At 46.9% G+C, this 26,025-nt stretch overlaps 3 protein-coding genes across 3 annotated transcripts in view; 2 read left to right on the forward strand and 1 right to left on the reverse strand.

Moving 5' to 3' along the window:
* The window catches only part of AIFM3 (apoptosis inducing factor, mitochondria associated 3), a 34,259-nt gene extending 23,624 nt beyond the window's left edge, over window positions 1-10,635 (forward strand). The window contains exons 16-20 of the mRNA XM_015429586.1: window positions 396-513; window positions 1,694-1,792; window positions 2,407-2,482; window positions 6,101-6,205; window positions 10,584-10,635. Coding sequence (XP_015285072.1) covers window positions 396-513; window positions 1,694-1,792; window positions 2,407-2,482; window positions 6,101-6,205; window positions 10,584-10,623 — 438 coding nt within the window. The 3' untranslated portion in view covers window positions 10,624-10,635. The remainder of the gene's footprint in view (window positions 1-395; window positions 514-1,693; window positions 1,793-2,406; window positions 2,483-6,100; window positions 6,206-10,583) is intronic.
* A 3,455-nt stretch (window positions 10,636-14,090) lies between these two features.
* LOC107126086 (transmembrane protein 17B-like) lies at window positions 14,091-20,064 on the forward strand. The gene is made up of 4 exons (XM_015429587.1): window positions 14,091-14,208; window positions 16,314-16,417; window positions 17,856-17,969; window positions 19,834-20,064. The coding sequence occupies exons 1-4, from the start codon at window positions 14,091-14,093 to the stop codon at window positions 20,062-20,064; spliced, it is 567 nt and encodes a 188-aa protein (XP_015285073.1).
* Window positions 20,065-21,351: 1,287 nt separating this feature from the next.
* The window catches only part of P2RX6 (purinergic receptor P2X, ligand gated ion channel, 6), a 19,534-nt gene continuing 14,860 nt past the window's right edge, over window positions 21,352-26,025 (reverse strand). The window contains exons 10-13 of the mRNA XM_015429588.1: window positions 25,303-25,396; window positions 24,757-24,822; window positions 23,268-23,345; window positions 21,352-21,426 (exon numbers count right to left, since the gene is read on the reverse strand). Of these exons, the coding sequence (XP_015285074.1) occupies window positions 21,388-21,426; window positions 23,268-23,345; window positions 24,757-24,822; window positions 25,303-25,396 (277 nt within the window). The 3' untranslated portion in view covers window positions 21,352-21,387. The remainder of the gene's footprint in view (window positions 21,427-23,267; window positions 23,346-24,756; window positions 24,823-25,302; window positions 25,397-26,025) is intronic.

Raw genomic sequence — 26,025 nt, forward strand, 5'->3', positions numbered from 1 at the left:
TCATAGCATCTTCCCATTCCTACATGTGTGTGTAACATATCACTGTATCATGTCAATTGAACAGGACCTTTTTATTTTCCTTTCAGATGATGCAGACTAACTTTCCGGGCGTTTTTGCAGCTGGTGATGCTGTTGCATTTCCACTGGCCTTGAGGAACAACCTGGATGACCACACTTCTGGTAACATGGGGTGTGGCCTAATATGCTAATGGGCTGTGCCGTTAGGGTATGGCTTAATATGCTAATGAGTTTATGCTGTTGGGTGTGGCCTATTATGCTAATGAGTTCCTGCTGGGCTTTTTCTACAAAAAAAGCCCTGCCTCTGTGTGTGTGTGTGTGTGTAACATATCACTGTATCATGTCAATTGAACAGGACCTTTTTATTTTCCTTTCAGATGATGCAGACTAACTTTCCAGGCGTTTTTGCAGCTGGTGATGCTGTTGCATTTCCACTGGCCTTGAGGAACAACAAGAAGGTGAACATCCCTCATTGGCAGATGGCCCATATGCAGGGTGGGTGCTGCTCTTGCCTTTTTCTTTTCAAAATGCTGCCTTTAATAGCAAAGCCCCTCTTTGCCATCACCCGGGGAATGAAGAGGAAGAGGCAGGGAGAAATGCCCGAATGCATTTGCAACTTGCTGTAGATGATGATGATGATGAAGATGATGATGACTGGCTAAGGCCAAACTAAGCTGCCACATTTGTTTCACCAGATATCTATCTTGTCTATCTATTACCTGGAGGGAGTGGGGAGGTAAGACAGAAAGAATGAGCATTCAGGTCCACTCCCTCGCAGTCCACTTTAAAATCAGGAGCCCACAGCTCCCACTTGGTGCATGAACAAGGCAGACATGCGTCTTCACTTCTATCCCAACTACTTTTTAGGCCATCTGTTTCTGTCCATGCCAAGCTATCACTCTCAACAAGCCACACAAATGATCGATTTGAAAGCTTTTGATTTTCAACACTCCAGTGTTTGTCTTGTCTATCTATTACCTGGAAGGGGTGGGGGGTTCAGTTGACAGACAGTGGGGAGATAAGACAGAAAGAATGAGCGTTCAGGTCCACTCACTCGCAGTCCACTTTAAAATCAGGAGCCCACAGCTCCCACTTGGTGCATGAACAAGGCAGACATGCGTCTTCACTTCTATCCCGACTACTTTTTAGGCCATCTGTTTCTGTCCATGCCAAGCTATCACTCTCAACAAGCCACACAAATGATCGATTTGAAAGCTTTTGATTTTCAACACTCCAGTGTTTGTTTCTTGAATATGTATGCAAATCAGAGGTGGTAAAGTTAGTTTTAATGGTCTTGTAAGGTAGCAAGTGTATCCTAGCTTGCTACTTGGTCTTGGTTCAAAATCAATCAAGATTTGCACACACTCTTTGGTCTAGCCTAAAATTGTAGGACTCTTGCAGTATAGTTCCAATTCTATCCTTTATCAGGGTGCTCTTAGCCAATGGGCAACAGGGACAGCTGCCTCAGGCCCCAGGCTTGTTTCTGAGTTCCCGATGAAGAAGACAAACCATAAGCGTGGATCACCACCTTTATGCCTTACTTCCAGTTTCCCAGCAGCACCTGGCTGTTTGCTGTTGGATACCGACTGCTAAACTGGATAGACTTGGTCTGCTCTAACATGACACCTCTGTTTTTTATGCTCTAGGTTAATGCTTCTGTTTTATTCCAACCTAGGACGCATAGCGGCTCTAAACATGTTGGCCCATGGGACAGAAATCAGCACCGTCCCATATCTGTGGACAGCAATGTTTGGCAAAAGCATCCGCTACACAGGTGAGGACAGAACTGGACACACTTTCTTAATGGAAGGATTACAGTGGGGAAAATACAAGCTCATACTTCTGTTGGAAGGGGAGTGGACGAGCTGTAGAACACAAGTGACGATGCACACTGAGGAATGTTTGGATAATCCTAAATGCGGAGTGTCTGTTGAGGGCAAGTGATAGTTGCAGGTGCTTGAGAGTGCAGAGAACTCTCAGAATATGGCTTTAAAGAGAACGCTTCTGTTAAGATGCACTTGAAAGGGTCTAAGGCATTTAGACTCTAAGCAGTGCTTGTTGAAATCCCTGGCAAGGCGGGATATAAATGGAAAATAATAAATAAATAATCTCAGAAACGAAAGTGACTGAGTAAGCTTTCTGGCTACCTGAAGCAGGACTTCAGTGCATTATACAGCACCTTAGCTTTCTGCAGGATCACCAAAACCAGAATAAACCAGAGTACTAAAATCAAAGAACAAATTCTGCAAATCAGAATAACACATTTATATTTGCATAATTTATATGGGTCACAGTTTATCTGTTCTTGGCACACGTCACATTTTTGATGTTGTGGAATACATACAACCCTGTTGATATTTTTAAATTTCTGTTCCCCTCCCCTCCCAGGCCATGGAGAAGGATTTGATGATGTGATTATTCAAGGAGACTTAGATGAATTGAAATTTGTGGCTTTTTACACCAAGTAAGTGTCTTTCATCTTTTCTTAAGGTTGCTTCTACATTACAACCGCCATCATTTGTTCATTCCGCTTTAACAGAGAATCCATGCAACATCAGTGGCAATGAGTTGCGTTCCAGTATTTTCCCTGTTATCCTCCAGTCTTTTTACATACCTCATTTTGCATGATTTATTCTAGTTTTGTTAATAATGAGGAGGGCAAGGAGCTATATAGGGCACTGCAGGCCTGCACCTGAAAATATTGAGTAAAGGATTTGGCTCCAAAGCGAAAAGCAGTACTTAAAAGAGATCCCCACCCGACGCACACACATACAAAATCTGGCAATGAATATTTGATTAAGAAATGCCAGGGCCAGATGCAGAAGAGCAAGAAATAGTTCATTAAGCTGGAAGCACAAAGAAAGGAGGAACATTGAAAGGGACAATAGTGCTGAGAAACCTCAAGAGTACTTTGATTATCCATTGTAGAAAGCCTGGCACTGCAGTTGGAGTATGCTGTAAAATCCCCTGGGATGCACTAGGGACATGCTTCCACACAGATGATTTGCTCCACCTTAGTTTCTGTACTGCTGCACTGTTTTCAGGAGCATTCACAAGTCATCGTCCTCATTGGCCTTGCCTCCACAGCTTCCCCTGCTTTGCTGTGGTCTGCTTTGCAAAGTGCAGTTTTTGGGAAGAATCACAGTTGGCGTTCCTTTGCAGCCGTAACGGCGGTGGCAGCCACAGGGACACTGAGGCAAGAAAAGTACGAGAAGAATCTTTGTTTAGGTGCTCCATTGCTGCTGCAAATGCCTCTTAACTGTGAAAGACGTCTTTCTGTGCTGACCCAGCTGCCACAAAACCCAATCTGTAAATCTGCCACGGAAACCCAGGCATCTTACGCACAGGGAATGTTTTCTGCATTCCTTCCACTGCCTCTGCATTTGCAACAGCAGTGGAAGGAAAGCATAAAAAGGTCCCTGTGTGTAAGTGGTCTGGGTTTCCATGGCAGATGTAAAGATTGGGTTTCATGGCACCTGGGTCAGCACGGAAAGAGGCTTTTCACAGTAGGAAGTTCGGTAACTGCAACACTAGATCATAAAAACCCAGGTACAGACGAGCTGCTGAAACTATGTGTTGTTCTGCTGTCTAGGCGAGTCCCCAAGAGATGGTCATTATACAATAAGGTGACCCCCTGCGTAGAGTCCTGGAGGTAACTTTGATCAATGTCTGCCAACAAGGACTAATCAGGCTCCTGTTCTTTCAAACTGGGATGTGCGGGTTGCCCATTTTCTCATCCCCCCCCCCCCCCAGAGGTGCTGACGTTTAGATGTAACCTCTGGGAGGTTCCTCTGCTGTATCTCTTCACTAGATCTTAGATGCAAACTAGGTGAAATTACCTGTCTTGTGTTGGATCCATTTTGGAGCATGCACGTTTTTGCATTTCATAGAATTCTTCTTCATCCAGAATTGAAAATTGACACATTTCTAGTGTGTGGATACGCAGATGAATCTGGTTACAAGTGGCCAACAAAACGTATGCCACCATGTTCATGCACAGTGCTTTCCAAATAGCTCATTATCAGCAACACCAAATGTTTCCTGGTAACTTGTATATCTGCTTATACTGGCCTGTTGAACAGATTTATGAAAGCCAGAAATTCGCTTGCTCCAATGCTGACCAACAATGGTTCAGAGTATAATTTTGGCACACCTTTTCTCTTATCCTTTGAGGGCAATCTGGTAGCTTCTTATCTACTGAATATTTAATATCCCTGAAAGAGTTGCTTTGCTGTCCTGGTTCTGTATGTTGGGAAGTGAGGGGGCTGCCTTCAGTTCACCTGTGCTTTCTTCCACCATTGGGCTAATCTGGGAAAAGCAGCTTACCTGGCAGGTAGTGTGGGAAGAGGCTGCCCTCTGCCTTCCTCTCTTCTCTCTCTGCTTGGTGATTGCCTATCCCCTGGACTGTTTCACCTTGTCTAGCTGTGCAATTGCAGCTATCAAGACATAGAAGAAATTGGTATTATCCATAATCAAATGACTGCAGTGTTTTTTTAGTGGGTGGGGAGAGGATATAACTTCTGCATAACAGATGACATTTAGCAAGAAATGGCTTTTCTTTATCTGTGTGAACTGGTTAGGACAAGGGTTTACCAGTTCTTACATTGAGAGAAAGACGTGCAAATGCAGGCGGTTGCTTGGGGAGTCAATGAAGCAGCCATGTGCAATCTGAGTCATGTGCCCAGCATCCCTTAATGTTACACAGGATACTTGGCTTTAACTCTTGGCCTGGACGCCATGGTGCACATAATCAGCTTCCAGGTTTAGAGGCACAGTCTTCTAGCCTGTTGATTTATTGGCACTCTCTCTCCTCAGACCCAAGAATGAATTTTGCAGGGCCACAGTCCTTTTAAAAAACAACAGCAGGGAACATTTCTAATCACAAACGCTTAAGTGTGTTCCGTTTGTGCAGAGGAGTAGGAGAGTTAATTTGCTGCAGCAAAAGCAAAGAGCCTTCCAGGTAGTGTGACTCCATGGTGTGACTCACACACTCATCAGTGTTTATAAGCAAGAGCTCGTTTAATCCTTTGCAACTTTTCCTCTTCCTTTTACCATGGAAGAAACTGAAACAGAATCCCTTCTTCTGAAAACTGCAGTGTTTAGTTCTGTAGCTCATTTGTCACGTACGGGACTCAATTGTAAGGAGCTTTGAAAGTGGACGAATTGCAAGAGTCTCTCACTTTGCAGTGAGGGTTCCCTGTGAAAAGTCAGCGTGCACGTTTGCCCTGAAGGTGAAGGCAGAAATAATGTGAAACCAGAACTCACAGTGAATTATGAACACATGAAGCTGCCTTATACAGAATCAGACCATTGGTCCATCACAAAGTCAGTATTGTCTACTCAGACTGGCAGCGGCTCTCCGGGGTCTCAGGTCAAGGCCTCTCCCATTGCCTCCTACCTGATCCTTACCTGGAGGTACTGGGGATTGAACCTGGGACCTTCTGCCTGCCAAACAGAGGCTCTACCAGACTGCATTATGGGTCTGGCTTCCTCCCAGCTTTGCAACTGAAATATCAGGCTTGCATCCCAGCTAATTGCAATCCTATTCCCATGCATGAGGCAGGGTGGCCCCTTGGGGGATTTTTTTTTAATGTCACATGAACATTTATGCATTGATCTGGTCACTTGTCACTTTATTAATTTAGAAAAAAGAAACGTATAAAAATGTAAATCTGATCAGGCTTTGAGAGTAAGGTTTCTTGGTCATAGGGGTAGTGTAAGAGAGGTCACAGAACTGGTAGTTTGCACAGCCAGTCTTCTGCTTCAAGGTCACAGAACTGGTTTTTCCTGGAAAGTAAAGGAGATGAGCAAAACAAGGGTACTTCTCAAGCGGCCCCAAGCTCTAAAAATATCGTTGCTTGGAGATGCATTGCTTGGAGTTGCTTGAAGCTTGCCTTGGATTGGGCAATGGTGGACGGCCCCTTAAGGTGACACTGAATCAGAGACAAGTGTCCTTCTGTTTCCAGAGACACAAATGTTGTGCATCTAAGGAAGAGTTCCTTCCAGTTCTTCAAATGGTTTGCAGAGCCTCCGTTCCCCTCCTTCTCCTCTGTCTTCCAGCTCATGTGATCTTTCATTTTAGGAATGATGAGGTGATTGCTGTGGCAAGTATGAATTACGACCCAATTGTCTCCAAGGTTGCCGATGTCATGGGAGCCGGAAGAGCTATCAGGAAAAGAGACGTAGAGTAAGTAGGAGCCCTGGAGGTGAGGCTTTAGCTTCCCATCCTGTCGATTTGGTTCTTTTCTCTTTGTAATATTGTTTGACCACCAGAAGGAAAGGATTTGTCAACTTCTGTGATCCCTTCCCCACTTCCAGAGGGTGAGAGTAAAGGCAGTGTGCTGAAACATGACGTCTGGCACTGGGCACAGAACATCTTAGAATTTATTTCAGTGCTAGTTTCTAGTCTGTGCACCGGTCCCCCCTCCCTTTGGCAGGGCTCTGGTTACAGTGTTTTGGGCAACGCCTGGTAAAATTTCAGGAGCCAGAGTGGTGGCAGTGGGATTTCCAAAGACTCGACATGGGCATAGCGTCAACAATGCACGGCATTGACCTCATGTCTGAGAACAGGATCAGGCCAGTCCAATAGGCAAAGATTGACAGATTTTTCAAGTCCAACTTGAGATCAAGAGTTGTATGTCACTCCAGTTTTTCTGCCTCTCCTCATTCTCACTCTCTGTACCCAAACATCAAAACATTCTTGTTGCAAGTAGCTAAGACCATCTTCTCTTAAGGAACTACACATCCCTTAGTGTACTGCACAGTTGTCTGCTAGCAAGGCCATCCCGGTGATTAAAATGAGGTGAAACACTTGCTTTGAGGTGAATTTACAGAAACAGTCCTTTCATCTCCCTCTGCACATTCACCCACAAATCCACTTTTCTTGATGCAGATTTTTGTGTAAGGATGGTACCCAGACCTACATAAGGGTTTTTGCAAGATAGTAAACCAGTTAGGCTCAAATGTTGATTCTCCTCTTCTTCTTTCTCTCTCTCTCTCCTTTTACTGCTGCAATTTAAGGCTGTCGATCCGTTATGGAACGTACGTATATTTGAGTTGCTGCTTTGAGCCTGCCAACAATGTTGAAGTTGCAATTATTAGGAGAGGAACCCAGATCTGGATGTCCCCCCTACCCCCACCCTGGGCGTTGTATCTATGGATAGTTGAGCATTTTGTCAGCAGGCACTGAGCCATGCTAGCACCTCCCCTTTTGTCTTTTACTTTTTTACGTTCTTTGAAGATAACTTGGAAGCTGGTTCCTACCAAAAGGGATAGGAAGGCTCCAGGATCATTTGAATCATTCTTTCTGTGCACATAGGAACTGTCGGGTATGCAAAGACTTGCTTGAAAACAGCATCTCAGCTGGTCACCTATAATGAAGAAAAGTTTATCCTGATAGCCAGCTTGGTGGAGAGCAGACTCTGCAAACTGAGAAGAGAGCTGGCTTCTCTCTCTTTCTCTCTCCGTGTTCCACAAACGATGCCCGTGCACCGTGGGCAGGACTATTTATGTTGGCTGCTAATTTGTATGGGCTTCTTTGGAAGAGCAGGCAAAGGTGGTGTTGTATGTTGAGTTTGCTATCTGAACACAGTGATGGGAGTAGGAAGCCATGGTAGTGAGAAAGAACAGCATGGCTAAGACACTCTGGAGTCCCCAATGCATGCATGTGGAATGGTGAATAAACACCGACCCTTGGGATTCTGCTTGCTCAGCGTGCCAGTCTGGCTGGCTTTGTATTATTATCTCCATAAGCCCTTGGGATTCTGCTTGCTCAGCGGGCCAGTTTGAAGGGAACACTGCTGACTCTGGCTGGCTTTGTATTATTATCTCCATAATATCATCAACATACATGGCTGCTTACTGCATAGCCATGACAACAAGATGGGTTTCTTTCCTGAGGAGGTTCCACTCAGAATGGAGACATTCCTGGGAGAGGGAGTGAGCAAAGGAAACGGAATAGTGGGTGGATGTGGGCAGATGTGGGATACACATACTTAGGTGTAGGTTCATTTGGAAAGAAGACTGCAGGGTTAAGCTGACAGCTACCTGGGAAAAGGTGATTTGGGGGAGGGATAGGAAGGAAGGAAGGGTCATCAGGGAGGTGTTCTAGGAAGGGGCTCTGGGCATAAGGGTAGCAAGGGAGGAGAATAGATAATCTTCAGAAGGGTTGTGATTTCTAACATGTAGTGTTCTGAGTTCTTCCAACCTGAGTTTGAGGGAAATAGACATCGGGTGCAAGGCAACTCATTTACCCAAGCATGTGGAGCCCTGACTTGGATGGGGACCAAGTGGCTTCAGCCTTGCCCATGGCACCAAGCTGACAGCTACCTGGGAAAGGTGATTTGGGGGAGGGATAGGAAGGAAGGAAGGGTCATCAGGTAGGTGTTCCGGGAAGGAGCTCTGGGCATAAGGGTAGCAAGGGGAGGAGAATAAATAATCTTCAGAAGGGTTGTGATTTCTAACGTGTAGTGTTCTGAGTTCTCCCAACCTGAGTTTGAGGGAAATAGACATCGGGGGCAAGGCAACTCATTACCCAAGCATGTTGGAGCCCTGACTTGGATGGGGACCAAGGGGAACAAGTGGCTTCAGCCTTGCCCATGGCACCATCTCCTTGACCCACAATGGCCCCAGGAAAGTGTTACTTGCTCTGCACAGGTGATGATGCACATTATAAACAGTCGTGTGCTTTGACCCTAAGTGAACAAGAGACCTTTGGGTGGCTGATGGTGGGAGGAGTAAAGCAGTCTGTTAGGACATGAGGACCATGAAGTAGAAGTGTGGAGGGCAAGTCGAGAGGAAGCTTTGAAGGTAACACGGAGGAGTTCATGCTGGATAGGAAAGGGGATAGGAAGCCAGTGGAAGAAACGGAACTCATTAGGTGACTGTTGCTAGCTGATGTATTGTTGCAAAACCTCCAAAGCGGCAACAGAAAGAGGGGGTCATAAGAAATTTGCACTCCATGGTGAGGCTCTCCCCCCTTTCTCTGGCAAGTGGTTGAGCCCCAGCCTTTCCCCTAGGGCGCTGGGAAGAGTGGGGGCTGCACATCTCACGGACCTCTGCCTGGCGCAGCATCCTGTTTCCAGCAGTGGGAATCCAAAGCCTTCTAGCTGGGCTTGTGGTCCTGACTTGTAGCCTCGTCTTGTGGCTTTTGGAGCCATGACACCCTAAAACAATTAGCTGTGACTTCTGTACCATCAAAATGCTTGTGCGGATTTGCCATCTTTGCCCCCCCAGACGGAATAACGGACAGACAACAGTTTGGAAGTAAACAAGGGCCACTTTATTAACTATTTAACACAACATTGCGGCAAGGGACCAGCTAAGCGAGCACGGAACAGGCAAGGCAGGTGTCACTCCCCTGACAAACCTCCTTGCCCTTTTCTCGGGCGGGTCACCCAGCTCCGGTCCAGAGCCATCGGTCTGGCTCATGACCAGCAGCCCAGCAAACTGGTCGCCACCTAGGAGCGCCTACCCCTGAAGCCTTGCAGCTTGCAGAGAGGAGCATACCCTAAGAGGTTCCCAGAGGAGGTGATCACCATTCCCCACCCTGGACCTTGGAAATCCGAAGGCAGTTCCTAATGACCCCCCTGTTCCCTAATGGGGAAAATGCCGTAAGGTGCTCACCGGTTCCGGTTACTTGCCCGCATCAACCTGCCAAGTGACCAGCCTATTTAGGTGTCAACCCACCACCAACTATTCCCTCCACTGCTCCCAGTGCAAGGTAGGCAAAAACACCTCCACCCATTCAGCCAATATTGGGTAAAAGCGAAAAATTCCTACCTGGCCCCAATAGGCAACCGGCCGTAGCCTACACTAAGAACAGGGCGGGAGGGTGGGCGAGCACGTTGGAGCAACTCTCCTCTGGCGGGAGCGGAGCCATGTGGCTTATCCAAGCCGGCTCCGCCCCCTGCCCATGTCACGACGCAAGGCTGTTGCTGCCCACCTTCCTCGGGGCGGCAAAACAGCCCCCGGCAACCAGCGGCGTTGCCGGGTCACCGGGAGCTTCATTGCCCCCCCAGACGGAATAACGGACAGACAACAGTTTGGAAGTAAAGGTTTCGCTTCCCATGTTTACCACTGTTGAAACAGACTTTGCAGGCTTTTGAAAACGGTACAAAACCCCTGTAAAACCTGTTTAACTCGAAGAGCACAAGGACTTACATGTTCCAAGGTTTTCAGACCTGCCCCATCTTCTTTCATACCATATGTGCGCCAGGAGTTCCTTGTTTGGAGCTTACAATTTTTGAAATGCAATTCTCAGATGTGTAGGGGCCTGTTTTGGAGAGGAGGCTTAAGTCTCACCCCTTCTCCCCTGTGCAGGATTCCCAACCTGAAATGAACCCAGGCTGCTGTTTGGCTCCTTGTGAACTTATGTATACTGGGTGGGCAACATGTGTGTTTCCCCAATGGGGCAAATAACTGGTCCTCAAGGGTGTTTCAGGAAAAAGGTGTTGTAGGGTTTGTACTTCCCAGCCACAATTGCCTGTCTCCAGCCTTGTTAACTTGCTCAGGGGAAAGTTTGGGAAACCCTCCTACAATGAAACTCCTTTCTGTCTTTCCTATAGAACTGGAGACATGTCCTGGCTAACGGGGAAAGGCTCATAATGACCCTGGGAAATGCTGGTTCTCTTGAGACTCCACAGTAGCCAATGGAGAGCTGCACGCCACGCACACTTCCATGACTTCAACAAATCCGGCATCTTCCTATGAACCCGTCCCTGGGCTTGACCTCCTTCTACATCGCCTTTTGGGAACGTACTTGACCAGATGAACCTGCACTTTAGTAGCCATAGAGTGGCTTTAAAAAGTCCTGCAAGCCAACCAGAGGGAAAGGTGGTCCCTCTGCAGTAACCAGTTTGTCACAGCCAAGCGGAACATCACACTGTCCACTGCGTCCTTTGGAAACCTCTCCATTAATTCAGTGGAGCAGTGTGGAAGACGTGTAAATATGGGTGCTTTGCACATTCCGGCAAATATTGTAACATTCAGGAGCCAGAAAGGAGACCCCAAGAACTTCTGAGCAGAGGAAGATCTCCATGCATTGCTCCCTGGCTAGCTTCTTTCCACTAGCCATCCACAATCCCAACATTCCTTCTTCAACTCCATTCCTTTTGTGGTTCCCTCTCCCAGTGCGTGCGTGCTTTTCCTGCAGTCAGAGCAGCGGGGGGGCTCAATTAGACCCTCCTGCAGAGGCAACCAACCTGGAAGTTGCTTCAGTTCCACCAGGAGAGAGGAGGTGAGACGTCCAGCTTGATTTCATGAGCGAGTGGGCTTTTCTTGCTGCTGCTGCAACAGCTTAGATATTTACAGCATGAGAGCTGCGGTCACTCATTTGGCATATGTGCTGCACCTCATGCTTTCTCCTGGTCCTCTCATCTTGCCTCCCGGCTTGCCCTGTATATGGGGCTGTGTATATGCTGCAATGCTGCACGAGGAGCATGGGATATGGACACAGGATCCAGATTTTTGAGCATCTCTCGCTCTTGTTTTTTAAAAAAAGAAGAACACATTTTTAGCCTTCATAGCTATACAGATGTGCTTGATAATGTGTGAGCAATGCCTTTTGGAATCTCTTGGTGCTGGGGAAGGGGGAGGCTGAATAACATTTTGATTCACTGGCAGTGGGAATAGCCTCCTTGTCATTCCCCCCCCCCCTGAAAAAATTAGGCAATCAGTGAGAAATACGCTTAACTTGCATACATTCACATATGTCATAGAATTTAGTTCACATTGGTGCAGAATTTGTCCCCCCCTCCAGCCTGTGCAGCCCTGCCTATCAAGCAGCATGGCTTCTAAATGCTATGCCTCTCCAAATAATAGATCCTTCTTGTCCCTAACCATCCTTACCCTGGGCCGTCAGTACCCCTTTTGAGGCTCTGAGATCAAACAGACTCTTTTTCCAGACCACCTGGGTGGAGGGATGGGAGACTCAGCATGATCCTTATGGTTTGCATCTGGCCCTATCCGTGGCCTAAAGGTGGATTTTGTGCATGGTTGGGGTGCCTGAGTTTTCTTTTCCAGGGCACAGCTCTGGGAGAAGCAGCTGCTGAACTCTCTCCATCTCTGCACATAGGATTAGTCCATCTCAGTGCTGTGAATCTCCTGTGCGTTGACTTAACAGAGCTTCCACCGTTTACCTTGCCCAGCCCGAGGACATGAACACAGGTTTCAGAAGGCAGGACAACTGCACCACTTCACCTTCATGCCACTGAATTTCTGCTTTTTACATAACTGCGAGAGGTGCAAAGAAATAAAGACGGTATTTGCCCGCCTGCATCTCCTCTGCCTTCACAATTTCATCAGGCCAGTCTGAATTGCCACTCACTTTATTCAGCTCCTGCAAGATTAGCTGTCTCACAATGTGTGCTCTTTTTCTAGGTTGATAATAAACTAATGTATGAAGCCACACTTGAGATTCTGTCGTCTTTGCCATGGGCTAGTTTGCACTGGTCCTGCTTCTGGGTGTTTTATCATCCTCTTGACTCACACATGCATATGATAAAGCTCCATGCTAGAAGCTTTACAATGAGAGCCAGTTTGGTGTAGTGGTTAGGAGCGCAGGCTCTAACCTGGGAGAACCGGGTTTGATTCCCCACTCCTCCCCCCACACGCAGCTGCTGGTGTGACCTTGGGTCAGTTACAAGTTCTTTCAGAGCTGTTCTCTCAGGAGCAGTTCTCTCAGAGCTCTCTCAGCGCCACCTACCTCACAGGGTGTCTGTTGTGGGGAGGGGAAGGGAAAGGAGATTGTAAGCAGCTCTGAGACTCCTTTGTGTAGTAAATGGCGGGGTAAAAATCCAATCTCCTCTTCTCCTCCTCCGTCTGAAGGTGGTTTGGGTAGTTCTGACTGAATGGGCTGCCCCTCTGCCTTTGTGGGTATCGCTTCTGTTTCCTCCTGGATCCTCCCTTTCTAACAATGCAGGTGCACAACCACACATTCCAAGTAGCAAACTGAATTGCCAATTTTTCAACAGGCCAGTGTGCTTGTGCCTTTAAGAGTGCCCCGCTGCTCGGAGATTAGCAGGCTGAAACTGTTTATTGCCATGTGGTGAAAAGCTTTCTCTTATGATTTTTGCAATCAAGCTGCTGTTGATAAAGGCATAAAAGGCGACCTGGATGGGTTTTCCCTCCCCCAGCCCATTGGCACTCTTGTCACTCCCCTCTTCAGTATTTCTAGGGTTAGTCTAGCCTGCAGTTGCTTGAGAAATGACTACGTGCCAGCTAGAATCCTAGCATGGATCCATCATAAGCATTAGACTGAGCAATCATGCCTTAGCTCCTATTTTCAGCATAAGCAATACATATGCCACTTGCTCCTATGCAAGTTTACTCAGAAGTAACTCCTATTTTGTCTTTAAAGGAGCATAGCTTAAATGTGCCTGAGATTGTAGCCCGAATCACCTCAAGGGGAATCCAACACCCACCATGCAATGCTGTACCTTCAGTTATGGCAGCAGGTGAGGAGATGCCCTGCAAATGGGTTTGCTGCTTTTGGGGTCCTACAGCAGCTTAGGAGCTGAACAGGTAAAGCTTCTGCCACCATTTCAGGAAAAAACATTGCTTGCAAGTGTCTGCTGTTAAAGCAGGCCAGCCCCAACTTGTAGCCTGTAGAGCTGAATCGATGGCCCATCACTCATGGATTAGCATCCCAGCTCCCTGGGACTGCAAAGGCAGGGAGGTTGCTAGAACCCTGGCAGGTGTGGGCTGCATTTGACTTGCTTGACCACAAGAACCAGAAGAAAAGGCAGCAGTCTGAGCTGCAGAAATAAGGTGATAAAGCATTCAGGGTATGGAAATAAATAACTGTTATAAGGTGGTTGAAAAGTTTGCATCCTCCCCCCCTTGCAAGTTGTGTTTAAATGAAAGGAGCACAGCGGCCAGCAAAGGAGATGGCAGCTGTACCAGAGGAGGGTTGTTTTCTCCTTGCTGCACCCCACTTTAATCCCCAGGCTTAGCATCTGAGTGGCAGCTGTGCTGCCCAGCCAGGTAATGAAATTAGCAGATCACTGCCTGATCCAGCTCAAGGGTGTGAGAGTGAAGAGCAGGGTGGTGGAGTACGACCCACACCCAGGGCTATGGCTCTGCAGACTCCCCTGCCTCCCCACCTCCGGAGGGGTCTGACGACATTCAGCGGCTCCCTCTTCATCAACAACAAGACCGGTGACTGTGGCCTGAGACAGATCTACACCCCAGGTATGAACAGTGCCAGGATGATCTTCCATGGGGACTGGGAGCAGCGCCACTAATGCATCCCCTCCCAAATCAAAACATGGACATTTGTGTGTTGCTTTAAATGTTTCCATGTTACCTTTCTCCACAACGGGGAACCAAAGCAGCTTAGGATACAAAAATACTGTGCAAACAAATACGAGAAAGGAGAAAAAGAAACCGGGCATGGTTCTTCTCTCTCTCTGCCTCTTTCTGGCAGCAGACCTTCCTCCAAGCTCCAAGCAAAGAGCTCTTGGCCAGCGGCTCAGGCTTTAAGAGTTTACCTGCAAGAAAGCGGTGAAGCAGAAGCTCAGCTTCAGGACCTTAATAGCAACTGGCTGCTATTCCATTTCCTTTCCCCTTTGTACTTAAAGTACCCCTCTTCTGATTACATTGTTCACAAGTAGGGTTGGTTGGGAACTGGGCCATCTTGGGAAAGGGGAGGAGCAGGGGGGAGGCACCTCCCCTTGGTGCCATGGTCCCAATCCAAATTGGGCCTCTGCAGCACATGGAAACTTAATTTGCAGTAGCTGTAGTGTGTCTGTAGAGAATGTATAATGTCTGGGTTGGCCCTCAACGGATTCGTGCTAGATTGTACCATCCCATACCCACAATCCCATGCTGCCAAAATCCTGCTCTGCATGCTATTAATTAACTCTGCAATAGCCTCTTGTGTGTTGATTGTTGAAGTCTTTCCCCCCACAAACAACTGTGATGAGCAGTTTAGTAACACACACTACTTTACCAGCATTGAGCTACCCGGTCCTTTTATGTTCATACTTGCGTATTTGTATTCATTCTTCCTGGAGAAAAAAGCTATATCTGCTCCTCTCTTTGAGATCTGGCATCTCACATGAAATAGAGCATAATAGAACAAGAGGGCACATAGCATGTTCCTTGGGGTGAGCTCGCGGCAACAGAAAAATATTGAATTCCTGCAAATTACTGTTCACAGATTTTTTTTAAAGCCCCATTCACGATCCCATTCTTTGTTCATCTTTTCATTCAGTGCCTTGTAACTTTTAAAGAAAGATAGGGTATTCGAGTTTTTAGTGCAAAATTGCTCAGCTCTTGATATTACTTCTGTGTACCTTTTACCCAGGGCAGGAACTCATTAGCATAATAAGCCATACCCAACAGCAGAAACTCATTTAGCATATCAGGCCACACCCCTTATAGTACAGCTCATTAGCATATTAGGCCATACCCCCATGTTACCAGAAGTGTGGTCATCCAGCCACACCCACCTTTTGCTTCTTATTCTGTTTACCTTGATTGTTGTCAAAACCCAGGGCTTTTTTGTAGCAGGAACTCCTTTGCATGTTAGGCCACACACCCCTAATGTAGTCAATTCTAATGAGTTTCTGCTGTTGGGTGTGGCCTGTTATGCTAATGAGCTCCTGCTGGGCGTGGCCAACTCAGGAGCCAGCCGGAACTCCGTTCCTGCCCAAAAATAGCCCTGCTTTTACCCTTAATCTACTCTGTGTCCCCCCCTAATTAAAAAAAAAAGAATTATTAACTCCTTAATTATTAACCACTTATTAACTACTTCATTATTTTAAAAGCTCATGAAACCATTTTGCCGCACTCCCGCTAAGGAGGTTCATACGTGGGACTGGCCCTTGGATACAAATGTGATGCACATTCACATACAGCCACAACCATGTTGTTCTCTGGGATGGGTGGGAAGGCGCAGGTTCCCAGCCACATCCACCAGTGCCATGAGTTGCAATTCAGTACCTTTCAAAGCAGCAAGAGAGGCTGGGTTGGAGTCATGGTTTGTCCTGCAACGGGTGACATCTGCAAGGTCAGCCCCAGGCAGGCACCTCTCACTGTCACGGCATCTGTCTCGCGCACTACTAACACTGGGCACACTGTTCCGAGGGAAGTTCTCCTGCAAGTGCTCACTGAAACTTGCGTGTTTTATTTTTTAAAATACCCATTTTCCACATTACTATGGGCAATATTTTGGAAAGGTGGCTTATAATTTTTTTTTTAATACAGCAAACTTTCTAGAGGAAACCATTCTCTTCCCAACAATATCAAAGTGTGGGCTGAAAATGATCTTGCTTGTTTTATTTCCTGGCCAGGACAGGAGGTGCTTTCCTGTTTGCCTCTGCAAATGATGCTGTATTTCAACGTCTTTTACTTCCCTTTCTGGTGTCTGGCAGAGGGACTCATGCTGGAACTTAAGGTAATGGCACACCATAGACATTAACAGTCCCTTGAGGGCTTATGTGTACAGCTCCTTTTTTGAAGTATCTTTCGGTTGATGAGGATTTTTGCACATTGGGCATCTGCTGCTTTCTCCACTGAACTGGATGAGCGACAAGGCCCATCCAAAATGCTTTCGATGCTCCTCAAACGTCCCGTGTGTGGTCTGAGGTGTTCCTTGAGAACGTTGCAAAAGATCCCGACCACGCACCTCTTGAATTTTGCTGTACAAGTGTCTGATAGGAGTGCCAGTGTGGTATAGTGGTTACAGTGTTGTTTTGAGACCTGGGAGGCCCAAGTCTGAATCCCTACTGTCCAAGTCTTAAAGATCCGTCACAGATGGATATGTGCAGGCTGATGGGGGTGGCTGGTTCCCAGAGCTCTGCAGTCTTGCTAACATGGCTGATTTGCCCAGACTGGAAGAATTCCATCTGGGGAATCAGGGAGGCTTCCTGTGCTGGGGAGGAAGAGACGATCTGCTCCGTCAAATGTTTGAACTGGTGACCTGAAATAACCTGCTCCAGGGGTGTCCTGTCTCCCTCCTGAAAAACTCCAAGGACATTCCAGAAACTTCCTGTTTTTTCTTTGATTGAATGATAGAAACATTTCTTCTTGTTTAAATTAAGCCCACCTTTCTACGGCTTCTAGACCTATTCTGTGCGCGCGCTGGGTGCTGTGGTGCCCGTTCCACTCCCTTACAGTGATCTGAAGGCCCGATGTAGGGGGAGAATATGCCACAAGGCTCCAGGTTAACATTAAAGACAAATCAGTTTTGAATCTACGAAAACTTTCATGGACTAGAACTGCGTCCTAGCTTATGTTAGAATAAAAAACTGCTAGACTCTAAGGTTCCCTGCGAAGCCTGTTTATTTTTGCTTCAGCAGGTGAAGGAAGCCATTTTTTCAGATCAGTGGTCTTTGACGGACTGTGACCCTCAGTGTCCCTGGACAATTGCCTTTTGGGGGACTGTGCGTGCACATGCCTAGAGAGCAAAGCTGCCATGTCTCCTCAGAGGGGCAGCGGGACAGCAAGGCAAGGTCACTCAGCAGGGGAGAAGATTCCTTTTCAGGACAGGAAGGTTTAGACATGTACCTCCTTGCCAAAGCTCTCCCTTGTCATCACTCTCTTCATCTCACCCAGCACAGCCTGGTAGGGCCACCCTCCCTTTTCCAAAGCTCGTTGCACATCTGCATTGTAAAGTTTCTCTCTCTACCAGCGAAGTCATAATTTTGGCTCCTCCTTTTCATGTTATTGATAATCACATGACTTCCTGTTGCAAGCTTGTGCCTGGATCCCATGCTCCTTGTCTGGGATTAGAAACATTAAAGACCTATTCTAGACTAATGTGCAGAGCTCTTGACTTGTATGGCAACTTTCTTTTTACCCTTCTCTTTCTAAATCATGACCCCTTCTTACAGTACAACCTCCTGCCCACTTACTATCAAGTTCTCCTAGTTGGTGCATATCTGATTATCATCTTATTGGAAGGTTTGCGTCTCTACCTTGGATACATTGGGAACCTGCAAGGAAAGGTAAGATCCTGTGGGAGGGGAGTCTTCATGTTGTCATCCTGCTTGCGGGGAGGGCGGGGTATAAATCAGATAATAAATAAATAAATAAATCCCAGACTTCTCTAAAGAATGAAGAAATTTTGGAGTATTTCTATCTGCGTGGACCTCTAAACCAGACATTGTGGCATCTTCAAGTCCAACCATGGATGCCAGTTCCAATTTAAAAGTGACACTCAGCCATTTAAAAATTCCACAAGGATGACCGATCCTGACTCGGCATAAAAACGGCATTCAAGGCTGTGGGACCAGGCAGTCTTGTCCAACCCCCCCGACCCCCGGTAGCTTTTCGAGTGCTGAAAAAAACCTGTTTTAAGTGGCCAAGTTCAGCTTTAAAATGGCCTTTGCTTTCACAGGTCAGACTTGTGGACACCGTAACATCTAGTTTGGCCCCTACAGTACCATTCTAAGAAGAGTTACACCCTTTTAAGTCCAATAAAGGCAATGGGCTTAGAAGAGTGTAACTCTGTTTAGGATGGCACCGTTAGCTGCACAAACACCAACCTTTGGTTCCCTTAACCACCTTAAGGGGCAAACCAACACTATGGTGGGGATCTGTGATAGATTTCCTGATGTACAGTATATCCCTAAAAAGCAGTCTTGGGGAGCCATTGGGATCATAGACATGGTAATCACTCTCTGCAGTTATTAATTTTTATAGAATAACAATTAAAAATGCACTCAGATTGCTAATACCAAAGAAGGAGGATTTCTACACCAGTTTGGTGTAGTGGTTAAGTGTGCGGACTCTAATCTGGGAGAACCGGGTTTGATTCCCCACTCCTCCACTTGCACCTGCTGATGTGACCTTGGGTCAGTAACAAGTTCTGGCACAGCTGTCCTTGAAAAAGAGCAGTTTGTGTCAGAGTTCTCTCAGCCCCACCCACCTCACAGGGTGTCTGTTGTGGGGAGGGGAAGGGAAAGGAGTTTGTAAGCCGCTCTGAGACTCCAAGTGAAGGGCGGGGTATAAATCCAATCTCTTCTTCTTCTTCTATTGGAGGATAACCATGGGGAGGCACAGTCCCAATCAGACCCTCCCCACAGCTGCTTTGGAAGGTTCCATTACATCTCCACACCCAGGTGGGCAAAGCCACTGCTTGTATTTATTTGGAGATAAAAATCTTCCTTGGGTGAGCAAGGGTTTTGCTTCTTAGAGTTTACGGATGGGGGCTGAAGGGGAACAAGGGAGCAGCAAGCTCAGCTCCCCTTCCTCAAATACAGTTGCCTCAGAGATCCCCCCCCATCCATAAAATATTGCTTAAATGTAAACATCACTGGACTACAACTAGCAACCATCTTGAAATATCAGTTGCTGAATTTCGAACACTGAAACCAGATTTTTCAACCAGATACCAAATCTTGAAATAAAATATATCAGGTGCCAAATAGTTGGTGAATATTTGACCATTCAAAACTTATTCATGAATATTCAGCATCAATGCTCCCTCTAAGCTGTGGAATCCTGTGAGCAAAAATTCTACTTTGTGAGCTCCTGGCATTAAAGTTGTGAGCGAACAATTTGGCTACTGCATAAATTAGTTAGCTCTGGAGCTATCCTTCCTGAGCTAAGACAAAAATGTGTGAGCCGGAGGCTACAAAACTGTGAGCTAGCTCACACTAACTCAGCTTAGAGGGAACACTGCCAGCATTACCATTCACAGAGGAGAGGTTTGAGGAGCAAATCAGTTTTAGCTTTATTGCAGATGTGAGTTCGCTGGTGCAGTGTGGCAAGTGGCTGCTGACACCCACGAAAAGCGGAACTTTGCATGACGGGGCTCCTCATTTTCGATATCTGCAGCATTCTCTGATTCTTCTTTGATTCCTGCAGGTCCCAGAGCTTGCTGGCTTCCTCCTGTTGTCATTCCTGATAGAGCTGCCTGTCCTGTTGTTCCTTCTGACTGATAAGGATACCATCAGGCTGCCTCTGGAGATGGCCATGCATCTGATCCTCCTCCTCTTTCTCACCTCTGAGATTGGAGCTGCCTTTTTTGCACTTAAAGGAATGACCAAGCAGCTGGCAAGGCAATTCTACCTGAAGCAGTTTGAAGGGGGGGCCTGAAGGGAAGCCACCCACAAGTACGAGAGGCTGCCATTGGGGAGAGGTCAGTTGCTGCCTATTGATCATGAACTTGCTCTGGTGTCTGCGCGAGAACATTGATGCTCAGCAAAATTCCCACTGAAACACTCAGTCAGAGAGAACCTGGGGAAAAAAACACTGAAGCATCTCACGACTCCTCTGTTCTAGTTTCCTCAATAGCAACAAAAAGTGAATTACTAAGACATGATTACTATGACATACCAAAGAGACAAAAGTTACGTTATAATAACTTGATAGCGGTTCCCAGTGTAGTTCTTGTGGGTACCATGGTGCCCATCAATGTGTTTCCTGGTGCCTACTTCCTACTTCCCTAAAGCCAAGTGTCAGTCCTGGCTTCTCTCTGCCTCATTGCAGCAGGAGGTACTTCAGAAGACCCTCAGGAGGCATCACCTGAACACCTGAAGCTGCCTGATGCTGAATCAGATCCTTGATCCATCAAAGTCAGTATTGTCTACTCAGACTGGCACCAGCTCTCCAGGGTCTCAGGCAAAGGTGTTTCACATCACCTACTGCCAGATCTTTTAAGTGGAGATACTGGGGATTGAACCTGAGACCTTCTGCATGCCAAGCAGATGCTCTACCACTAAGCCATCGTGCAGAAACATTCTCCATTATAGGAGGATGTTAAGCTTGCAAACTCCCAAACATTTTGTGATTAGCCTCCTATGGCAGTCATTTTGTGGTGGCACCCGCTCAAAATTCCCAAAGTGCCTATATGCTCCAGAAGTTTGGAAACCCTATCTATGGTGACAAACTGACCCATTTAGCCTGGTACTACTGTTAAAGTTCCTTTAAAAGTCCTTGAAAAGGAAAGGCCAGCTTAATTTCAGCCTTATTTTAGGAACCTCAACTTTGTGACAAGGGTCTTCTGGCAAGCTTATCTAAAATTTCAAGGCAGGAGGGGGAAGAGAGAAAGACCCCTTGAATGTTTGTCATGCAGTGCATCTAACTTCAGGTCCAGCTAGAAGTTCTTTATGCAGAACACCTAAATGTTTTGTAAACTGCAGTCATGTGGGGGCCTAATTCAGATCAGGACTATGCCGCTGGTGGAAGGAAATTTAACCCTCTCCCCTACATTGTTTTCCTAACCTGAAACTGGCCCCCAGAATTGCTGTTTGCTCCAGTGCAGTAAAACAAACAAACAAACAAACAAACAAAAAACTGGCAATAGACCTATATCTTTGCACCAACAGAGTCACAAACTCTGCAGAGGCACTTCAAGTTGTTTCCAGTTGACCCTCGTAAAGTGGGGCATCGTGTGTCTGCCCTCTCCAGTCTGTAGTGCTATGGAGCTACATTAACTGTGTCTTTTGGTGGCTTTGCCTGCAAAAACACAAGAGGGATAGTGTTAGGGTTTGAATGCTTCTTTATTTCTAGCATGTTATTCATCCAGCCAGGAAAGAATTCAGAAAGGGGAAGCAAATTATGCCAGTCCTGTGTAATTTAGAGAGGGGCAAATACCAGAAACTCATAATCTCCTTCCCCAGAGCTAGTTTCCAGGTGGGTGAGAAGCTGAAAAATGGGAGTCTCAAGTCAGTAGAAGCTAGGGTTGCCAAATCGACTTACCTCTGCCGGCGGGGGACTTTGTGCTGGCTCCCGGCAGCATGCACGTCACAGGGAAGTGACGTCATGACGCCGGGGACGCTGGGTGCGGGGCACAGCCATTTGAGGGGAAAACTCAAAAACATAGTTTTCCCCTCAAATGGCTGTGACGTGCACGCGGGGGTGGGTTTTCCCCCGGGGGCCGATTCTGCGGGGGCGGAAATCGGTCCTCCAAAGCGGGGGGAAATCCGCCCCCCGGGGGGATTTGGCAGCCCTAGTAGAAGCAGGTAAAGGACTGAACTGATGGCAAGAAATGGGAGAGGACAGCAAGGTTGATGGGTGGGAAGAGGGGCTGGACCCTCATACCTGTAAAACAGCAATCTCCCATCTTTAATCCCCAGAAAAAAGCGTGAGACCCAGTGAGTTACAAATGCACAACAGGCAGTAACATGACACCTGAGTCACATGATGGGAAGAGGAGGGGCAATTAACACACGGAATTCACTCCTGCAGGAAGTGGTAGCGACTACAAGCATAGCTTCAAGAAGGGAGTGGATAAAAATGTAGAGCAGAGGTCTATCAGTGGCTATTTGCTCCTTCTAAGCTGTGGAGTCTTGTGAGCATAAATTCAACTTTGTGAGCTACTGGCACTAAAGTTGTGACCGAGCGATTTGGCTACTGCATAAATTAATTTGCTCTGGAGCCATCCTTCCTGAGCTAAGACAAAAATGTGTGAGCCAGAGGCTAAAAAACTGTGAGCTAGCTCACACTAACTCAGCTTAGAGGGAACACTGGACACATGGTATAGATGGAACACGATGTCTGGGGGCAGTGATGCTCTGTATTCTTGGTGCTTGGGGAGCAACAGTGGGAGGGCTTCTGGAGTTCTGGCTCCATTGTTGGACCTCCTGATGGTACTTGGGTTTTGAACACTGTATGACACAGGGTGTTGGACTGGATGGGCCATTGGCGTGATCCAACATGGCTTCTCTTATGTTCTTATGTGCTAAAAAGGAACCTTATCCATACTTGAGTAACTTCTCTTTGTCTTGCTACTTGTTTTGTGCGCATGGGCAGAGGGTGTGATTCTCTTGCTCTCCAAGCACCTAGCAGCAGGTCCTCCCCCCTCCCCCCAAAAAGGCGGCTTATGACACAACAGGTGCAGTCCTGGGACCCACTGAAGGGTCCTGACCAATTGGTTGAAGACCTCTGGGCTAAGTTAAAACATGCTTCCAAAATGTACAAACCTCCTGATCCATACAGGATAGCTGTTCCTAATGCGCGTCCCCAACCCTACACCTGTATTTTCATGTGGACACCAGCAAAAGCCAGCTAGCCAGGGGAAAAGACCACCAGAAGCCCAGTGGTAAATGCACACGTGGCTCTCGGTGCAGAAGGCTGTATGCAAGAAGGAGAAGAGGACTATTCGAACACCCTGCCATTCTCTGAACTGGGACACAATGTAGAAATGGTGGATCGATGGGGATGGGGGAGTGGACTGTAGTATGCTGGCAAAATAACTATTACGAGTTTACAGTGCAAGATCTTGTGGGAGACAGAGGATTTTGAAAATGCAGACACCTCACTTAAAAAATTGGCACCCAACAGTGTTCAGTTGTTACCTCCTCATACTTCTCGCTCCGATAGAACTCTGCTTTTGTATCAAGGTACAGGAGAACCAGGTCGCAAACAACAGAGGCCTAGGCAGGTACAAACAAATGTTTAGTTTCTGTGGACTGTTAAATGCAGCATAAACCAACATTTGCAATGATGATTTGATTCCACTAAAGAATTTTTGAAATGTAACTTTTCGAGGAGACAACAAATATACCTCAGTTGGTACATGAGTCAAGGTACGTGATGGCTGTGCTTGGAACTCTGAAAGTGCTATATGCATTCTCAGCTGCGATGATCAGGCAGCCATAAATGCAGCCTGACCTGTGGCAAGGAAATGTGGATCATCTTGCTTAGTCTCGCTAGTCAGGGTCAGTGTGAGTTTTTAAGAACTCCCCTGGCTATAGATTTTCATCCCTCCCCTCCCCTAGTGGTGTGCTGAGCAGCTGAAGTAGATCAAATGAGCAAGAGGTAAGATGGGTATTTTCTCGATTTCATTGTAATGGGGTGGATCCTACAACACTGATCCACTAATAGTTGCTACAAAGCAGAATTTTAGTATCTAGCTCAATTTGTGAAGCTTCTTTTTCTCTCCTTCACCACTGTGTCCACGTCCCAGGCTCTTGCTCATGGGAAAGTCACTTGCTAGGAGCAGTTCAGTAGCCTCTTCCGGATAAGGAATACTGGGGCATGGGTGGGTCAGTGATGGCCCAAATGGGTGGGCTTTTATACTACAGGCTGAAGACTGGTGGGAAACGGTAGAGCCATTTTTTGAATGACGGCCAGTCAACACTTCATGAGAGCTATGGTGAAAAAGATTGGGTGAGAACGCCACCACATGAGCCTGAAAGAGAAGGTTTGAGCCACCAGATTAAACCCGGGTTTACTGTTTGCAATGCAGAATTTATGACCCGGGGCAGGCAAATGAATCTGAGGAGGACAAAATAAATGCAGAAAACAACAGATAAAACAGAGGCTGGTTTCGCACTAGAGCTGCCTTGATGTTGCGCCGCCGTTTGCCCCGATACTATTGGTCAATTTCACACCCGAAGCCACAGGGCTGCATTTGACCCGTGACTTCGCCCGATTTCCTCCGCAGTTTCGTGATCCTCAAAAAACAGGATCACGAAACTGCGGGGGAAATCGGGCGAAGCTGCGAGTCAAAATGCAGCCCCGCAGCTTCAGGTGTGAAATTGACCAATAGTATTGGGGCAAACGGCGGCGCAACATAGAGGCAGCTCTAGTGCGAAATCAGCCAGAGATAATAGCAAGGTAAATGGCTGCAAGTCGAACACAGAGAAAACCCGGGATGAGGTCCAAGTGCAGGAAGGACCTATGTGTTTCATCCAAAAGTGCAGGCAGCATCTCTTGCTCTCCCTGAGACATTTGCAGAGCCAAGGGGGGCCACCCCTGGAATTTTGGCATACCAGGAAGCTGGGTGAGCTACACTTGTCCTAGATTGACCAAGATGTTTTTTTAGGGGGGGGGCATACTTACAGCACCAAGAAAGGCAGCCCCTGTTCCCAAGTTGACAGCCGTGGGCACAATGCTGAATTTTCCAGCCTGAGGAAGAGAAGAGGAAAGGGAATACAAGGAAAAAAGAAGAGGGATAGAGAAAGAATCACAAGATAAATTGATGTGGGTTTTTTGCCTGATCACAGTGAGCTGATCTATTGCGAATGCCTTTTTACCCCAACTTTAGAGCCAAAAATTGGCTCTCAAGGCAGCTTACGTGAATTTAGAACTGATACCAATATTTTAGTTCCCTTGCTTTGTATGCTAAAAGCCATGCAAAGAGGTGGAGGAAGACAGGATGTAGGCCTAATTAATGGATGCTAGGCATCCAACAGAGATTGAGAAAAAAGAAAAAGACGAGGGTAGGATGCTTAGCGAGTTGGAGGGGAAACGAGACTGTTGGAAACTGCCTCCAACAGATGTGCATGAAAAGAAGTGTCCTGGGAGAAATTAACATTCAAATCAACCATGCAGACTCATTCTGACTTCCCCCAGCAGGACTCCTGTGGGGACAATTCAGGCACGTACCTGTCCATGGACAGAAATGTCAAAGCGGATACCATAGAGCTTCAGCAGGCTCCTGTAGTGCTGATTCAGTGGGTCCTGATAATAGAAGGCTGTTCTAAAAAGAAGCAATGCCGATGAAGTATGTATCTGCATAACACGTGGAGATGAATTACACGTGTGAGGGTTTCATACTGCACATATCCCTATTAGGCCCTGTGAAGGAATGAACATGCAAACTCTTCCTGTTCCTTCAAGTTCCCCTCCCGGGGGGGAGTTCAGAAAACCCTATGGTTGTCCCAAGACTCTGTGTGGCTACCCCACCTCTTTTTCTTGCTTCCTGGAGTACCAAAACCAAACTGGATAACAATTACTGCCACCAGTGATTCTGCTAAACAAAGTTGCATGTCTAGAACTTAGGACCTGCATTGCTGTTTGTAGGTTCTGCTTAGCTTCCATGCCTGCCTGCTTCATTCTTACAATCTACTACAGGAGTGATCTGCTGCAACTTCACAGTTTCAAGTTGTTGTGTTCCTGGGATGGCAGCAGGTAATGCTGCCCCTCCCCATTACCACTCTTCAGATAGCAAGACCAAATAGGTATGGGGGTGTTTCCAGAGCTCAGACTTACAGCCTTCAAAATATAGAAGTTTAATAAATGAATAAAAATAATACATGTATCCTGTTTTAGCATTCAGGGTGAGCAAGGGTACAAAGAAAAGGTGAACACACACAGCCCCCTTTCCCT

Source organism: Gekko japonicus, unplaced genomic scaffold (assembly GCF_001447785.1).
Source record: "Gekko japonicus isolate JY-2015 unplaced genomic scaffold, Gekko_japonicus_V1.1 scaffold409, whole genome shotgun sequence".
Classification (NCBI taxonomy): domain Eukaryota; kingdom Metazoa; phylum Chordata; class Lepidosauria; order Squamata; family Gekkonidae; genus Gekko; species Gekko japonicus.

Bases quoted from the DNA above. Each gene is read 5' to 3' on its own strand.
- LOC107126086 (XM_015429587.1), top strand. From the start codon at position 14,091: ATGGCTCTGCAGACTCCCCTGCCTCCCCACCTCCGGAGGGGTCTGACG. The intron at 16,418-17,855 runs GTAATGGCACAC...CCCTTCTTACAG, and splicing joins GACTCATGCTGGAACTTAAG to TACAACCTCCTGCCCACTTA. The intron at 17,970-19,833 runs GTAAGATCCTGT...TGATTCCTGCAG, and splicing joins TTGGGAACCTGCAAGGAAAG to GTCCCAGAGCTTGCTGGCTT.